The 15,768-nt window shown below is 51.1% G+C and overlaps 1 protein-coding gene and 1 long non-coding RNA gene across 2 annotated transcripts in view; one reads left to right on the top strand and one right to left on the bottom strand.

The window, feature by feature from the left end:
* Positions 1-15,768, bottom strand: part of LOC138120835 (centrosome-associated protein CEP250-like) — a 76,866-nt gene that overhangs the window by 10,325 nt on the left and 50,773 nt on the right. Inside the window, exons 19-25 of the mRNA XM_069033851.1 lie at positions 15,320-15,448; positions 14,583-14,863; positions 13,225-13,384; positions 12,437-12,646; positions 11,439-11,526; positions 10,685-10,839; positions 9,414-9,755 (exon numbers count right to left, since the gene is read on the bottom strand). Of these exons, the coding sequence (XP_068889952.1) occupies positions 9,414-9,755; positions 10,685-10,839; positions 11,439-11,526; positions 12,437-12,646; positions 13,225-13,384; positions 14,583-14,863; positions 15,320-15,448 (1,365 nt within the window). The remainder of the gene's footprint in view (positions 1-9,413; positions 9,756-10,684; positions 10,840-11,438; positions 11,527-12,436; positions 12,647-13,224; positions 13,385-14,582; positions 14,864-15,319; positions 15,449-15,768) is intronic.
* On the top strand, positions 272-7,873 carry LOC138121035 (uncharacterized). The gene is made up of 2 exons (XR_011156046.1): positions 272-792; positions 5,706-7,873. It is a non-coding gene; the product is annotated as an uncharacterized lncRNA (long non-coding RNA).

Raw genomic sequence — 15,768 nt, forward strand, 5'->3', positions numbered from 1 at the left:
TTGCCTGGCACCAGATTGCTCCTTCCCAACAAACATCCCTGCCCCAAATTCTGTGTTGTCACCCAAAAATACTGCATCTTCCACAACTGCCAATACACTTGACTCTAAGCACCAGCAGTGCAGCTGCTGTTCAGCCCTCGCTACAGAGCTCTGCTCACTTCAGTCCATCACTGCTCACCCCCACGTGTTGCCTCCCCTTGCCTGGGCAAGGGAGAAGCAGATCCCCATGCCCGGCTTTTGGCCTGGAGCTGATCTGAACAGCAATGTAGAGAGCTTATCTGAGGAATGGCTGCGCAGCAGAGGACATGATAAGATAGAGCCTTGCAGGATGTAGGAGTTAGCCTGTCGTGGGAAAAGGGGTTTCTTATCAACAAGGTGTCCAACAGGACACAAGCCAGAGCAGATTGGAATGAAGAAACCATCACCGCGGGGTGTGTTGTTCCCACGAGAGAAGATGACCAATCGTGAGCTCAGGTTTTGCAATATGTATGAGCTGTTTAAGTGTTGTATAAATAAGAGATGAAAAGACAATAAAATCGAGGCTTGCCGATCATGAAATCATGAGCTTGTCTCCCGCGCCTTTCCCGACATCTGACGCCCGAACAGAAGGCACGTCATGTACCCCCCCCTACCCCCACTTCCACAAGGAAAGGTGCGTTGGGTTCAGGTCCTGCAGCTAGAGGGACGGCAATAAGAGCGGAGAACAACTGTTTCCGTCTCCGTGCCCGAACGACCACACCGGTGGGTTCGCTGATACGTGCTGCCGAAGCCTGGAGGGCTAGCAACGGTACCGTAAGTATGGATAGGCAAGCAGCACAGGATTTATTTAAAGCTTTTCTTCTTAAGCGTCACTTTAAAGCTTTTAACTTAGAAAAAGACCTCCCTTCCCTACTAACTCACGCGCGTTCTTATGGTTTCTTTAAGGACCCTCACAGCATTCACGAATTAGCAGAATGGCGGAGGTACGGGGATGAACTTTTTAGCCTTGTTTTAGACGATGATAAGTCAGCCAAGAAAATAAGCAAACTTTGGAAAGCAGTTCATAATGAGTTACTGTTAGTGCAGGCAGAGAAGCAAGCAGTCATAGGTTTTAAGACAGCGCATTCCCGTAACCAAGATAATGACTCCTCGGTTTTCCCTACAGCCCCCAACCCCCCCGCCTTTGCCACTATTGAGATTCCTCCAGAGCCACCCCCCACTGACAGTCAATCCCCCGCGCTGCCTACCCCCCTGCCGGCCCCCCCGCCTTCCGCTTCAATCGCCGCTTCTGCATTAACCCCCTCATGCCCGCCGCTGCCGCCCGACCCCTCTAATGCCACGGAGCCTGTCCCTGGGGCAGAATCTGACCCGGCGGAGGCTATGGCAGCAAGGAGGAGAGAGTTGTGGCAGGCGCTTGCCCGAGACGGCATGGAAAGGGGAGATTCCGAGCTCCTAGCAGCGGCACAAGAAGCGATGGCTTTCCCTGTTGTTTTCACTACTAATGCGCAAGGGGGTCAGAACGCGCAGTTTGCCCATCTCGACTGGAAACTCCTGTCCCAGCTGAGAGCAACAGTCAGTAACTTTGGGGTGTCTAGTGAACCAGCTAAGCAGATGTTAGATTATCTTTTTAATGCCCACATTCTTCTGCCTGCCGACATCCTGGCTATCACGAAACTCATTTACACCCCCTCTCAGAGATTGCTTTTTGAGGCAAGGTGGAGAGAGGAAGCGGCAAGTAGCACTAACCTCCCCAGACCCCAAGGGGACCCCTTAACAGACCTTACTGTAGACGAGCTTATGGGACAGGGCCCGTATCTCAGAGTTGAAGCTCAAGCTGGACTAGGGCCGCATAAACTTAGGGAGGCAATGGCAGTAGCTAAGAGAGCAATAGATAAAGTCAGGACATCGGGAGGGACCCCCCTATATATGAGCATCAAGCAGGGTCATGATGAATCGTTAAGCTCCTTTGTTGATAAGGTTATGGATGCTATCTCTAGGGCAGGGATACCCGATCATATGCAAGATGCTATTTTAAAACAGTGCATTTTGCAAAATAGCAACCCTAGCACCAGATCTTTGATTACCTCTATACCTGGTGATTGGACCACTCAGGCATTACTAGATAAAGCTGCGACCTTGCCCACAGGTGCTCAAGCCTTTTTAGTCCACGCGTTAGAAAAGCTGGGGGAGGGATTGAAGGAACAAGCAGCTAGTGCTCAGATGCAGGTAATGGCCGCCCTTGCTCCCCTCCAAGCAGCAGCCACACGCCCCCGGTTGCCTCCAGAGGGAAACAGAATGAGATGCTATCGATGTGGCCAGTCGGGTCACCTTCGTCGGGAGTGCTCAGCATCCGGAGTTTGGTGCAACAAATGCCAATCCAACACGCATAACTCGAATGCCTGCCGTAACAAGAAGCGGGGAAACTCCCGGAGCAGCGCGTCCAGCAGCCGCGCAGGGACACAAGTAGCAGCTGCAAACCCTTGCCCTGCCTCCAGCCAGCAACAAGTGGCAGCATCGGTCTGGACTTGGCAGCCTCAGTAGACTGTGATCTCCTGACGTCTGAAATCCATAACATCCCTACAGGACTCACAGGACCCATCTGCCTCAATGGTACACCAGTAGGAGGCTTGATTCTTGGCCAATCATCTGCCACTGCCCTAGGACTATTCGTTCAACCAGGCGTGGTGGACGCTGACTCACAAGGTGATATCTTCATACTGGCTTATACTGTTCATCCACCTGTAAGGATTCCTAAAGGCCAAAGACTAGCTCAATTTGTACCTTTGCCTCAAGCCACACAAGGCATGCAACCCTTGCAGGCTCAACCAAATGCTCATACAGGCTACGGCTCAACTGGGGAACTAACCTTGCTCACCATCGATCTTAATAGCCGTCCACGGAAGCCGTGTGCCCTAACCTATAAAGGAGAAACAATCACGTTACAGAGTCTCCTAGACATAGGGGCAGACTCCAGCATTGTCGATGTGAACACATGGCCCTCACATTGGCCTCTTCTGCCAGCAATGACAGCCATCACTGGTGTCGGAGGAATGAAACTAGCACACAAATCTCCACTGATAACTGTAGAAATTGAGGGCAAGAAAACTACCGCAACCTTTTCTATCGCCCCTCTACCCCCCACAGTTGACTGCCTCATTGGAAGAGATGTATTGGCCCAAATGAGTTTTGTGCTTACCGATGATCGCCATTTCTGCTAAGGGCCGTTGCTTGGAATTTCCCGCTGCCACTAAGATGGACTGACAATAACCCTGTAGTGGTTAAGCAATGGCCTTTAAAACGGGAAAATCTGCTTCAAGCACACGCTCTAGTCAATGAGCAGCTTCAACAAGGACATCTCAAGCCGTCGACAAGCCCATGGAACACCCCAATTTTTGTCATCCAAAAGAAAAATGGCACGTTTCGTCTGCTACAAGACCTTCGAACTGTCAATGCTCGTATGGAGCCTATGGGAGCGCTGCAGCCAGGACTCCCTAATCCAGCAATGTTGCCACAAGATTGGCCTCTTCTTATTATCGACTTGAAAGATTGCTTTTTCACAATTCCACTACATCCAGATGATACGAAGCGATTTGCCTTTTCATTGCCTGCTCTTAATCGTGGTGAACCAGACAAACGTTTTGAGTGGACTGTATTGCCGCAGGGAATGCGCAACTCTCCCACCATATGTCAATTGTATGTCGATGCAGCGTTGCAACCGCTGCGACAAAAGTTACCTCAGACCATCATTTATCATTATATGGATGATATTTTGTTTGCGCAGAAGGAGCCTTTTGACCAAACAGAAATTCAGCTTATTACCTCCTCTCTTCAAGAATGGTCCTTAGTAATAGCTGCTAACAAAATTCAAATATCCTCCCCGTGGAAGTATTTAGGATGGGTCATCACCAATCAAAGAGTGAAGCCTCAAAAACTGCATATCCAAGCCTCAATCACCACTTTAAATGACGCTCAAAAACTGTTAGGTGATCTGCAGTGGTTAAAGCCAATAGTAGGAATCCCTAATGTTCTTTTAGACCAGCTCCGTCCCTTACTAAAAGGATCAGATCCATGCACACCGGTACACCTAACGCCGCAGCAGCGAGAAGCTCTACAACAAATCACCACCTGTATCACAGACGGTTTTGTTTCGCGTCTTAATCCAGACATCCCCCTCTCTCTTACTATTTGGAATTCTGAAACTCACCTCCTCGGCGCAATTACGCAGCTAAAGAAAACGGGGGAGCTGACGGTTTTAGAATGGATATCACCACAGTTGCAGCAACGAAAAACTATTACCACAAAACTTGAAAATTTGGCTAATTTAATTAAGAAAGGACGTTTGCGCATTCTGGAAATTGGAGGACAAGAACCTGAGTGCATCAATCTCCCAATGGAAAAACCTGCCTTGGACTGGTACTTGCTAAATTCTTCATCACTCACGGAAGCGCTGTTGTCCTCAGGAGCCAAAATTCAGACTGGTCCCCTGTTTCCCAAGGCATTACAGTGGATAGGAGCATGGAACTGGATTTCAAAACCCTTGCGAGAAGATAAGCCTATCCACAATGCCATTACTGCATTCACAGACGCCGGAAGAAAGACAAGGAAAGCAGCCGTCGTATGGAAACAAGACCAGCAATGGCATCAGCATTTAATAAACGCCTCGTCAGATGATACCCTGCAAACCTTAGAATTACTTGCAGTCGTTTGGGCAGTAACCCACCTCACTGGACCCTTAAACGTAGTTTCGGACTCGCTGTATGTAGTGGGCGTCGCCTCAAGAATTGAGGATGCAGTCATTAAGGAAGTACAAAACAAAAGGCTTTATGAACTCTTTCTGCAACTAAAACGCGCCCTAAGAGAACGGTCACACCCCTATTCCATTCTCCATATTCGCAGCCACATGTGGAATGAAGGCCTGGGTGAAGGAAACGAAAGAGCAGATAAACTTGTCTCGCTTGCCCAAAACATTCTCCCGAAACAAACAATGGCGCGAGAAAGCCATGCTATTTTTCATCAGAATTCCAAAGGCTTGTCAAGGGAATTCGGTATCCCAATCGAAGAGGCAAAAGCCATAGTTAAAGCGTGTCCCGTGTGCAGTTTCCACAATAAGGGGCTAGGTTTGGGAGCAGGTGTTAACCCCAGGGGCCTAAAGGCTAACGAAATTTGGCAAATGGATGTCACTCATGTCGCCAGCTTTGGACGGCTAAAATATGTTCATGTTACTATAGACACCTATAGTCATTTTATGTGGGCAACTGCTCAAGCAGGAGAAACAGCCAAACATGTTGAACGCCACATGAATAGCTGTATTGCTATTATGGGAGTCCCTATAACAGTTAAAACAGACAATGGGCCCGCCTATTGCAGTATGCGAATAGCCAAATATATGACCCAATGGAATATTGTCCACAAAAGGGGAATTCCTCACTCCCCCACGGGTCAAGCAATTGTGGAAAGAGCACACGGTACATTAAAACAGTATCTAGAAAAATATCCTGACATTCCTAATACCCAAGACAAACTACTGAAATGCTTATTTGTTTTAAATCATCTTTGCATTTTTGGAGATAGACAGTCTCCTCCTGCCATAATCCATTTTACCCCACCTTCTAATCCGCAACCAGAAGTGTGGGTCAGATTTAAAGACCCCCAGTCAGGATTATGGCAGGACCCAGCCAAAGTTTTGTACTGGGGCAGAGGTTATGTTTGTGTTTCTACCCCGACAGGACCGCAGTGGATCCCTGCCAAATGGACTAAGCCAGCTTATACGCAGGGACAGTCCGCGACAGAGGAAGAAGAGACGACTCCAACAGGTGGTCTCACAAGTGCTACATAACACCGAAGAGGAATTCCATACTAAATTTCTAATAGACTCTGAACGGGAAATTGAAGAGACCCTCATTCCCCGATTATACGCGGACTTTTTGCCACATTGCCAACGCTCATGCATTGTTTGTTATAATTGTTGCCATTTAAGCTCGGGTTAGAATTCATTGCAGAGGTTGTAATTTACAGTGGTGGATCTTTCAGCGACAAGTGTCCACAGGGTTAAGGTGTCTCAATTGTGAGTTTCAGTGGAATCGAGCATCAGCTCAGGAAAATCTTGGTAAACTAACGGGAGTACCTCTAGATCAGAGTTTAGCGTTACTAGAAAATATCAAAGACCTCCACCTACGAGAATTGCGGTGGGAATTAAAGCATATTAGCTAACAAACGTTCCGCTATCCTAGAAGCCCGTTGCAAGACAGGCCTTGATGTCCCAGAGCTGTGGCAGGTTAAACCCCATGACTGGGACAATGCGTGCCGCCGGTATACTCGCCGTATTGGGTCTTCTAAGCGTCCCAGGCACTTTGGCCCTCAAGCATAGATACCCTCCTAAGCTATTCGATCCAAGGCAAAATGTTTGGGTATCTTTGGCACACGAATTAAATACAACTACGTTCTGTGCCAGCTTAGCTACCCCAAGTACTCCTTTTCTTACGTGCCTAATAGGAGTCCCCCTAACAAATACAACTTGGCTCCATTTCAGGTCAGCCGCCAATGATACAGGGTTCCGATCAGGCCGAATTACTGGCAATAACATCATTGAAAGTTTCGAGCAGTATGATGTATGGGATGACCGCCTCCCATTCGGGCCTGAGCCGCAAGAGATTGAATTGATTGATTCTTTAAACGCCACTAGTTGCTTTTATATAGATAGCAGGAATTCACACTGCTCTGAAGGCACGCATACCAACTGCTGGAAAAATGTATCTACTCCTACTTGGTTGTCTCCCATAGGGAACAGTTTAGAATGGGAAAAATCGTGGTGCAACCACACTGGTAGGACACAGGAAAAACCTGCACCAGGCACAGTCATACCCAGAAGGCTGTCCCCTGGATATTTTCTAATTTGCGGAAATCGTGCTTGGTCCGGCATCCCTACCTTGCCCGTTGGCGGTCCGTGTACAATCGGACAGCTTAGTTTAGCCCTTCCACAGCACCACCCAAATAAAACCCACCCCACCAGATGGCGCAGAGACCTATCCCAGACCCTCCAATCAAATTGTGATGATGAATTGACCTTGTGGAACAAGTGGGAGGTAATTTTTTCATCACTATTTTTGCCTGGAGGGGCAGCAGCTCGAGCTCATCGCAATATAGAGAGATTAAGCTGCTGGGTAGTGAAGCAAGCAAATGGAACAAGTAGAGTACTGTCCGCGCTTGCAGATGATTTAAGCACAGTCCAACATGCTGTATTACAAAATAGAGCTGCTATTGATTTTCTGTTGTTAGCTCATGGACACGGGTGTGAAGAATTTGAGGGATTATGCTGCATGGATCTAAATGATCATTCTCGCTCTATTCATGCAGAGATTCAACAACTTATAAATCACTCTCAAAAAATTAAGGAAGATACAGGTTTCTTTGGCCTAGATGGGCTGGTCAGTGAACTGGGATTGGGTGGTTGGGTAAAAAGCATGGTAAAAACATTGTTTCTCTTATTGATCATGGTTTTGGTAGGATTAGTCCTGTTCAGCTGCGCTCTAACTTGTATCAAGAGGGTACTCCTAAAAACAACAACTCTGAGCATGATAGCACATAAAGAAAACGGGGGAAGTGTAGAGAGCTTATCTGAGGAATGGCTGCGCAGCAGAGGACATGATAAGATAGAGCCTTGCAGGATGTAGGAGTTAGCCTGTCGTGGGAAAAGGGGTTTCTTATCAACAAGGTGTCCAACAGGACACAAGCCAGAGCAGATTGGAATGAAGAAACCATCACCGCGGGGTGTGTTGTTCCCACGAGAGAAGATGACCAATCGTGAGCTCAGGTTTTGCAATATGTATGAGCTGTTTAAGTGTTGTATAAATAAGAGATGAAAAGACAATAAAATCGAGGCTTGCCGATCATGAAATCATGAGCTTGTCTCCCGCGCCTTTCCCGACACAGCAAGCTCCTGCACAGCCAGCCCAGGGACAGGGAGCAAACTCTCCTTCTCCCAAACTTCAGAGCATTCCACATGGGAGCAGAGCACAATGTGGGCAACGAAGCTCAGGGGGAGAATAAGCCTTCAAGCACTGCTGAGGCCGTGAAACTCCTCCAACTCTTCTTTCCTGACACCACGGGCTTGTGGCTGCTGGGCTGGCTGGCAGCAGAGAGCCAGCTGCTCCCACCTCCTGCTGGCTCTGAAGCGGGTGCAGCCACAGCAGCTCCAGCACGGTGCCCTCTGTCTGCTCTGGAGCAGAGGAGCTGCCAGCCCTGGGAGCAGCGCTCAGGGCTTGCCTGGCTTGGGGAAAAAAGCTCAGCTCACAGCTGCTACTCTGCTTTCTGAGGGACATGTGCCTTGCCAAGGGCTGTGTTCCTCCCACCAAGGAAGATGATGTTCTCACCTGTCCAGAAGTCAACCTGCTGTGCTGGGCAGACGGGGGAGCATCCACTCTAATGGTATCCGAGAGGTAAACTTTCCCAAAGATTCTCTGGACACTCCTCCCTTCAGGTTCCACCTGCAGGTTGGATGGGAGAAAGGGTCACAGAAACCTGTCAGCAACCATGGGGCAAAAGGACCTCTAGACATCAAGGGAAGGAGATCTCTGCTCACAGACCCTCAATTGCACCAGACAGCACTGGGGGCAAAGAGCTCTCGCTGGGGGCTGTGCAGGAGAGGCCAGTGTGTGTCCGGGGACACGGGGCCAGGGAGGGAGGCAGCGGAGTGAAGGTGCCTTTGTGAAAGCCATGGGCTGCCACAACAGAGAGAACAAACAAAGGGGTGTGCCCACAGCAGGGACAGGGAGAGGCAAGGAAACAAGCAGAGGACTCCAAAGCACTGCCTGGGCACACGAGTCATGATCCAGAGGAGCCTGAGGCTCTGCAGAGGCAGTGAAAGCCCACTTTACCTCAAAAGTTCTCCTGAGCTCACGCTTCTCTGGCTTGTCTTTTGCTGCTGCTGCAACCTGGTCCCGCACACATTCCACACCCCTCCTGGAGTGCTCAGACAGCCGCTTGCCCTCTGCTCCAACAGCCTGCTGGGTGTTCAGAGAGGAGATGATTCCCTTATTTCAAACACCACAAGAGCTGTCCCTCAGAAATCTCCATCTCGGGAAGCGTCCTCGAAGCTCCAGCAGTGCAGCTGCTCTTCAGCCCTCGCTACAGAACTCTGCTCACTTCAGTCCATCACTCTGCTCACCTGCTCCATTCCTTTCCACACCAAATCCAACCCACACATGTTGCCTCCCCTTGCCTGGGCACGGGAGAAGCAATTCCCCATGCCCAGCTTTTGGCCTGGAGCTGATTTGAACAGCAGCTCCAGAGCTGCCTCAGTCATTCCAGGCATGCCAGCAAACAATCTGGCAGCCAATGGTCTCTGGCTGGAGCCAGGCAGACAAACAAGGCTGCCTGCTGCAGCCCGGGCTGCTTTGCCCAAGCAGGCCTAGACTGACAGGGATTTAGAATCCCACCTCTTCATGGGAAACTTCATTGGAATCTTTGAGAGACGTTGCAGTGGACTGAAGATCAGTGCCAGTGCCTACCTGGAGACAAAGCCTTTCCTTCAAGATGTCCAAGTCTTTCTTCAGAGCCCCTTTGGAAATTTCACTCTTGGTCAGTGCAACACTCAGGACTTGAGCGGTCTCTTGCCATTCCTTCAAAGCAGCAGCCCCATGCTCCAACTGTTCCTGCTTGGCTTCCCTCTCCACTTCCAGTTGTTGGGTGTTTTCCTTGACACTTCGCATCTCCGGTGTTTTCATTTCATTCTTCTTTTTCAGATCCCTCATCTGCTCCTCGTACAATTCCCGTTCACGCTGCCAAAACAGGGAGGTCACTCATTCCCTCTCTCGGTTTGCTTTTCATACCAGATCGGGACTCCTGCCACAGGCAGGCAAAGGCTGCCCCTCTCTCTCTGCCTCTCGGGATGCCTCAGACCTTTGCTGGGACCGCCCTTGACGCTGAGTCTTTCCCAGCTCACTCAGCCCATCCCAGCTCCCTTTCTGCCCTTCCCCGACCTCTTGCAGCTCCACTCGAGTGTTCCTTTGGGGAACAGCTGCCAGAACTGCAGCCAGGATTCCAAGTCCACGCTAAGCAGGATTTAGGTGGTGCCATGAGGATGTGCTCTCCAGCAGGGAGAAAGGGAAGAGCAAACACCCCCAACATTTCATTCCCTGCAGCTGGGGTGACAGGAGTGGTTTTTGAGCTCTCCTGTGTAGAGTTTCCATGGCACCATCCCCGAGAGCCCCACTGCCCTCTCTTGGAGCAGCAATGGCCACATCAGTCTGTCATTCTCTGCTGCCACTCAGGACAAGTTCTCCCCTTGCAAGCACACGTCCTTATCTGCATCAGCACTTTGCTTTTCTCTCTTTTCTCCCCACTGGCTCTCTGATGGCCAAGGCCAAACACCTTTCTATTAACAGCAAACTTGGCCTTCTCATCCCTCGTTCCAGGTCCAGGTATTTGAAATCTGAATGTGGGTTTGGACATGAGGAATTGCCCAGACCATGCAATGTCCATAGAGACAGTGTGGACATTGAGAACTAGAGGGCACAAAACTCCAGCATGGAGGAAAACCAGCAGCCTCAGCACTAACTGGCTTTGACATGACTACGACATCTTTTCCTCCTTATTCAGAAGAATGCAGTTTGAAAAGCTCAGCTGGAAAGAGGTGCTCCTTAGAACTATTAACACAAGGGCCAAACATAGCTAGGAAATGGCCCTTCATGGCATCTGCCGTTCTCACCAGCACATCCTTCCTTTCCTTCTCCAGGCTCTCCAGTTTCCTCTGCAGAGATGCCACCTCCTGACAAAGAGTCACACCCTCTTCCTTCAGGGCAATGGCCTCTTTCTCCAGGGCAGTTTCTCGAGAGGTCTTCTGGTGTTCTGCCCTCCACATCACTGCAGCAGGAAGGAGAAGGAGAATGAGAACAGCAAAGCAAAGGCAAACTGATGTGCATCCTGCAGGGACAACAGCACTGTCTTCTTGGCCTGCCTGTGTTTGCCAGCCCCTAAGGCCGCAAGGGCTTCCAAAGCTGACAGAAATGAAGGAGAAAAAAGCAGGAATCCAAGGGGCAAGGTTCAGAGGAATAGGAAAGTGTCTTTCCTCTTGGGCTTGTGCAGAGTGAGCAGTCCAAGAGAGACAAAGGAGCGGGGATGCCTGTGCAGCCCTGCTCCAGAGAGGCCAATAGCCTGGGGGCTCTGTCAGGGCCTGGAGTTGGGGGGAATCGAGCTGAGGCATCCAGCTACAGCTCCTCAGCACAGACACAGCACCTGAAAGGCACCACCTGTGCATGGGATCAGCCATAGCACAGCCAGATGGCACTGCCAGCCACGGCATCTTTCTCAAGAAAAAGCTTTCACTGGCACTGGATGGAGAAATCTCCTGCTGGTTGTTCTTCCCCTCTGCCATCTCTGGGCACTGCCCTTTTCCTCTGTGTGGCATCAGAGATCCCTGCTGGGACAGGATGGGGCAGCGGGTGGGAGAGGTGAAGCTGTACCTGCTTGAATTTCTTCCAACTGTTTCAGCAGCTCCTGATTGCTGGCTCTGAGATTGTCCCTCTCAGCCTGCCCCATGCCCAGCTCCAGCTCCAAGGCCTGTATCTTCTTCCTTGCATCATTCTGGAAGAGGCAAGAGGAACAGAATCACCTGTCAGTTCCACTGCTGGCAGGAGACAAATGGCTACAAACACTAAAGCAGAAATAGCCCAGGTGGGAGAGGGCAGCTGGACCGTACTGGTAGATGTGATCGTGATCCTCCTTCCTCCCCATGCTAGTGAGACAACCCCCCTACAAGAACTTCCACCCATCCTGGCCTTGGCACTCTGCTTGTCCAGCAGCCCAGCAGCAGGACAGGATTTCTGGGTGCATATTACCAGATCTTTCTGGGAATGCTCCAGGTGCTGCTGCAGGTCTTGCAGAGCTGCTGACACTCTGTCCACTGTGAGCTCTGCGGGGACATCCCCATCCTGAGAAGCACTTAGGCCCAAGACATGACCCTTTTCTGAAAAGAGAAGACATTCTGTTTCAAGATTTAATCCAACAGTCTCCAACAAACAAGGCCTCTTTCTACCTAGGAGGAGGTGCCTTTGTCATTGTCCTAGAGCTCGCCTTGCAGCAGGATGTGTGTCACAGGCTGACGTTATTTTGATGACCACTAATGTCAGCACTGCCCCAAAGACAACTGCATGGGCCCTGTGGCTTGACAGGACTTGGGCCCTTCTCCCTTCTGACTCTAATCACTTCTCTACAAACAAACATGGACTTGTGTCTCTGCAGGGAGACAAGACTTCCCAAGGCCTGAGTCAGCCTGAACTGACAGGGTGAGTGTGTCATACCAGGATGACCAGGAACCACCCCCTCGCTCCACCTGCTCTCCCAGCCTCCCACACTTGCCTGAGCTCCAGGTGACCAAGTCTCTGCTATCCCTGATCACGTGGTGGAGAACCAGGAGCAGTTTGTCCAGCTGGGATTGAGTTTCCTGGTGAGCACCACTGGCCTGCTGACACTTTGTGGCCAAGGCCTCTGCTCTGTTCTCAGAGCTCTGGAGCTTCCTACGCAGCTCAGACACCTCAGCCTCCAGCACCTGCACAGAGTCCCTCAAGCTCCGTTCTCCTGCTCGGGACTCCTCCAGCTCCTGCAGCAGCTGCTTCTCTCGAGTTGCCTGGGTAGCCTCCATCTCCAGCACTGCCTTCTGCAGGGCCCGCATCTGGAAGATGGATGCACAGAGCCTCAGGGACAGGGCTGCTCCTGAGGCAGCAGAGCAGGCAGTAGAGCAAGTAACAAAGGAGAAATGACTTCAGGCAAAAAAACATGCCCAAAACAGAAGGCACAGAGCCAAGGATTCCAATGGAAACAAGTGTCCTGAAAATAGGGAAAGGGAGCCAATGGGCATCCTTAAGGCTGCAGCTCTGAACACCGGCTGAACTGGCTGCGCTGGAAGTGCCCTCCCCAGCCTGCCATAGCCACGTCTGTGTGCCCACATTGCTCGGTGCCCAGCACAGGCACCAACTCCATCTGGGACAACACTGCTAACAGAGGGATGGAGAAGCTCCAAAGGAGTCTGCTGCTGCTTCTCCTCCCACATTTCCTGCTGGGACCTGGGAGAGAACGGAGGAAAACATCGGCAGCAGACACCAGATCCAGCCTTGGCCTGTGGGTGCAGCAGCACCCCGGGGCAGAACACGGCAACAGTGGATGCTGCTGGGAGGGGAAAGCAGTTGGGGCCTCCAAGCCAAAGGTGATGATGTGTGTCCCTGGAGAAGAGGACGCCAGGGCACAGATTACCTGGGCGTTGAGCTTCAGCACTTGTCCTGTGCGGTTTGCACAGAGCTGCTCGGCCTCGCGAAGAGCAGAACGAAATTGAGACACCTGATTGTTCAGTGCCTGGTTCTTTTCTTCCAGTGTTCTGAGGCACAGGTTCTTTTCCTCCAGAGACAGAAGCAGCCTAAAAGGGAAGCATGCAACTCATTACTACACGGTATCACATTTTAGGAACTCTTAGGACTCGCACCACCTTGGGGAAAACTGCTCTGTCTGATGAGGTTTGTCTAAACAACGTGGCTGTTTGTTTGTTCCCCCTGCAGTCACAGCCCAGCATGTGCCCACTCTGCTTTTATTCATGAAAGAATGGGGAGTTCCTGCCTACATGTCCTACCTTCTTCTTGAGATGGGAATGTGAATATAGACCTAACAAAGTCTTGCCATGAAGAGATTAGGGGAGAGGAAGAGTTTTCTTCTGACTACCCAGGCTCCAAGGGGGAAAGGTTTGGTCAACATGGAAGAGACATTTCCTTGCCCCATCTTGTATGTCCAGGTAGGAGGAGCAGCACCCTACAGCCAGAGGATCTCGGGGAAGTTCCCTAAGATTTACCAGCACCCATCCTACTTCCAGCTGGAGAAACAAAGGCCGATAGCAGAAGTGGCAACAGAGCCTTGGAGCACAACCTGATGGAAGATGCAGAAACCTGCAGGCAAGCAAGAGGGCCCTGCCTTTTCTTTGTCTTCTTCTCGAAAGAAGAATCCTGTGGCACTGAAGACTGGCAGGACTTGGTCAGCTGGAGGGGCCCTGCTAACCTTGGTCTTGTCTCTTGCATTCTTTGCACAGTCAGTATTGCCTGTGACTCTGGAGGCTGGCAGGGACCCTGCTTGAGCCCCCCCAGGCACCTGGGGGCATTTTCTGAGGAATGATGCAACAGAGACATTCTTGGTTCTTGGGTGCCTTTGAGGGGAATCTGGCCTAGGTCAGCAATCAGGGCCCTGAGATGGTTCTGCCAAGCAAAGGCATCAGGATGCCAGGCTGCTCCAGATCCCAAAGGCTTCAAGTTACAGGACCCAAGGCGGAGCTGCTGGATGTGTCCAGCTCCTTACACTGCAGCTTGGGCAGTGTTAGCACACCCACCTCACAACAGAACACACCCCTAGAGGGAAAGAGCTACTCCAAAAGCCTTTGTCTTCAGAAAAACTCTAACTGAAGGCTTGAAAGAAAAGAAAATGAAACACAACATCCAGACAACCAGACGCGTCTGCACGGAGAGTTCAGAACTCTGCCACGTAGGAAATGCTGCCAGAGCCCCTGGCAGGTGCAAAGATGGCAAAGAGGGAATCCATTCCCACAAGGCAGAGTCCCACAGGCTTTCATTTACCTGGCTTTTTCCTTCTCTAGGGTGTTCAAGGAAGCCCAAAGTCCCGAATTTTGGCGTGCCACTTCTTCCCATTGACTCCTTTCCATCTCCAAGTTCTTCAGGTGCACTTGCAGCTCCTTGTTCTGATGTTCTGCCTCCTCCAGCGTCTTCTGGAGCTGCTCAACCTGCAACAGCTTCTGCCTTGACTGCTTCTGGGCCTCCCTCACATCTTGCCGGGCTCTCTGAACAATCGTTGCCTGGGACTCTCTGGAGGCTGCCAGCTGAGATGTCAACTCTCCCACCTCCAGTCAAACAGAACAAAGCAGTCAGAGGCTACAGCCACAGCCTGTCACTGTCAGCCACAGCAGAGGCTGTGAGAAAAGGCAAAGGCCAACTTTCCATTTCTCCCTGTCCTCAGAGCACCAGATTCACAATGCATACGGACAACTTGTTTCAATCTCTACGTGGCCCACCAAGGGCACCTGAAAAAGCACCTCCCACACCAAGGCCAGCAAGAAGAGGCCAGCAGGAATCCGTGCTGATGGTTGCTGGCCAACAGCCCAGAGGACTAGCCCAGCTGTCCAGGGCAGCAGCTGAGATTCAGCAGAGCACCGAGGGTCCTTCAGAGCAGCTGCCAAGGAGCCCAGAGCACGAGGCAGCCCCAGGGACCACCCCAGCAGCTGCTGCTCTGCCATGGAAAAGCAAGAAGGGCACAGACCCCCTGCTGGATGCTGCGGTGCCACTGCTCTTTCACTCACCTGCTTTTGTAGAGCCTCCCTCTGCTCAAGGAGGAGATTCATTTCCTCTTTGATGCCTCGTAGTTCTTCCTCGTGCCTCTTCTGCGCTGCCTGGATCTCCCCCCGAGCTTCCTGCAGCTCAGCTTGCAGCTTTGCCTGGATGGTCTGGCAACAAAATGCAGAGCAACTTCCTGCGACCTGCCCTCAGGCTCAGCTTTTCCCACTTGCTCTCTCAAAATCCCATTCCTTCAGCGACTTCTTTTGGCTTCTCTACCCAGCTCTGCTTCCATTGTAAGCCTTGCTTCCCGGGCCTGAGCTCTGGAGCTTGCCAGGCTCTGTGCTGCCAGGGCCTGAAGCAGCCCTTGCCTCCTGACTCCCAGCACCTGCCTTTTGTGCCCTTGCCACTGCCCTGCACTCTGTTCCCTGCCTGCTCAGACTTACCTGCCCCTTCTCTTGCTGCTCTTTCACCT

Source organism: Aphelocoma coerulescens, chromosome 20, assembly GCF_041296385.1.
Source record: "Aphelocoma coerulescens isolate FSJ_1873_10779 chromosome 20, UR_Acoe_1.0, whole genome shotgun sequence".
NCBI lineage: Eukaryota > Metazoa > Chordata > Aves > Passeriformes > Corvidae > Aphelocoma > Aphelocoma coerulescens.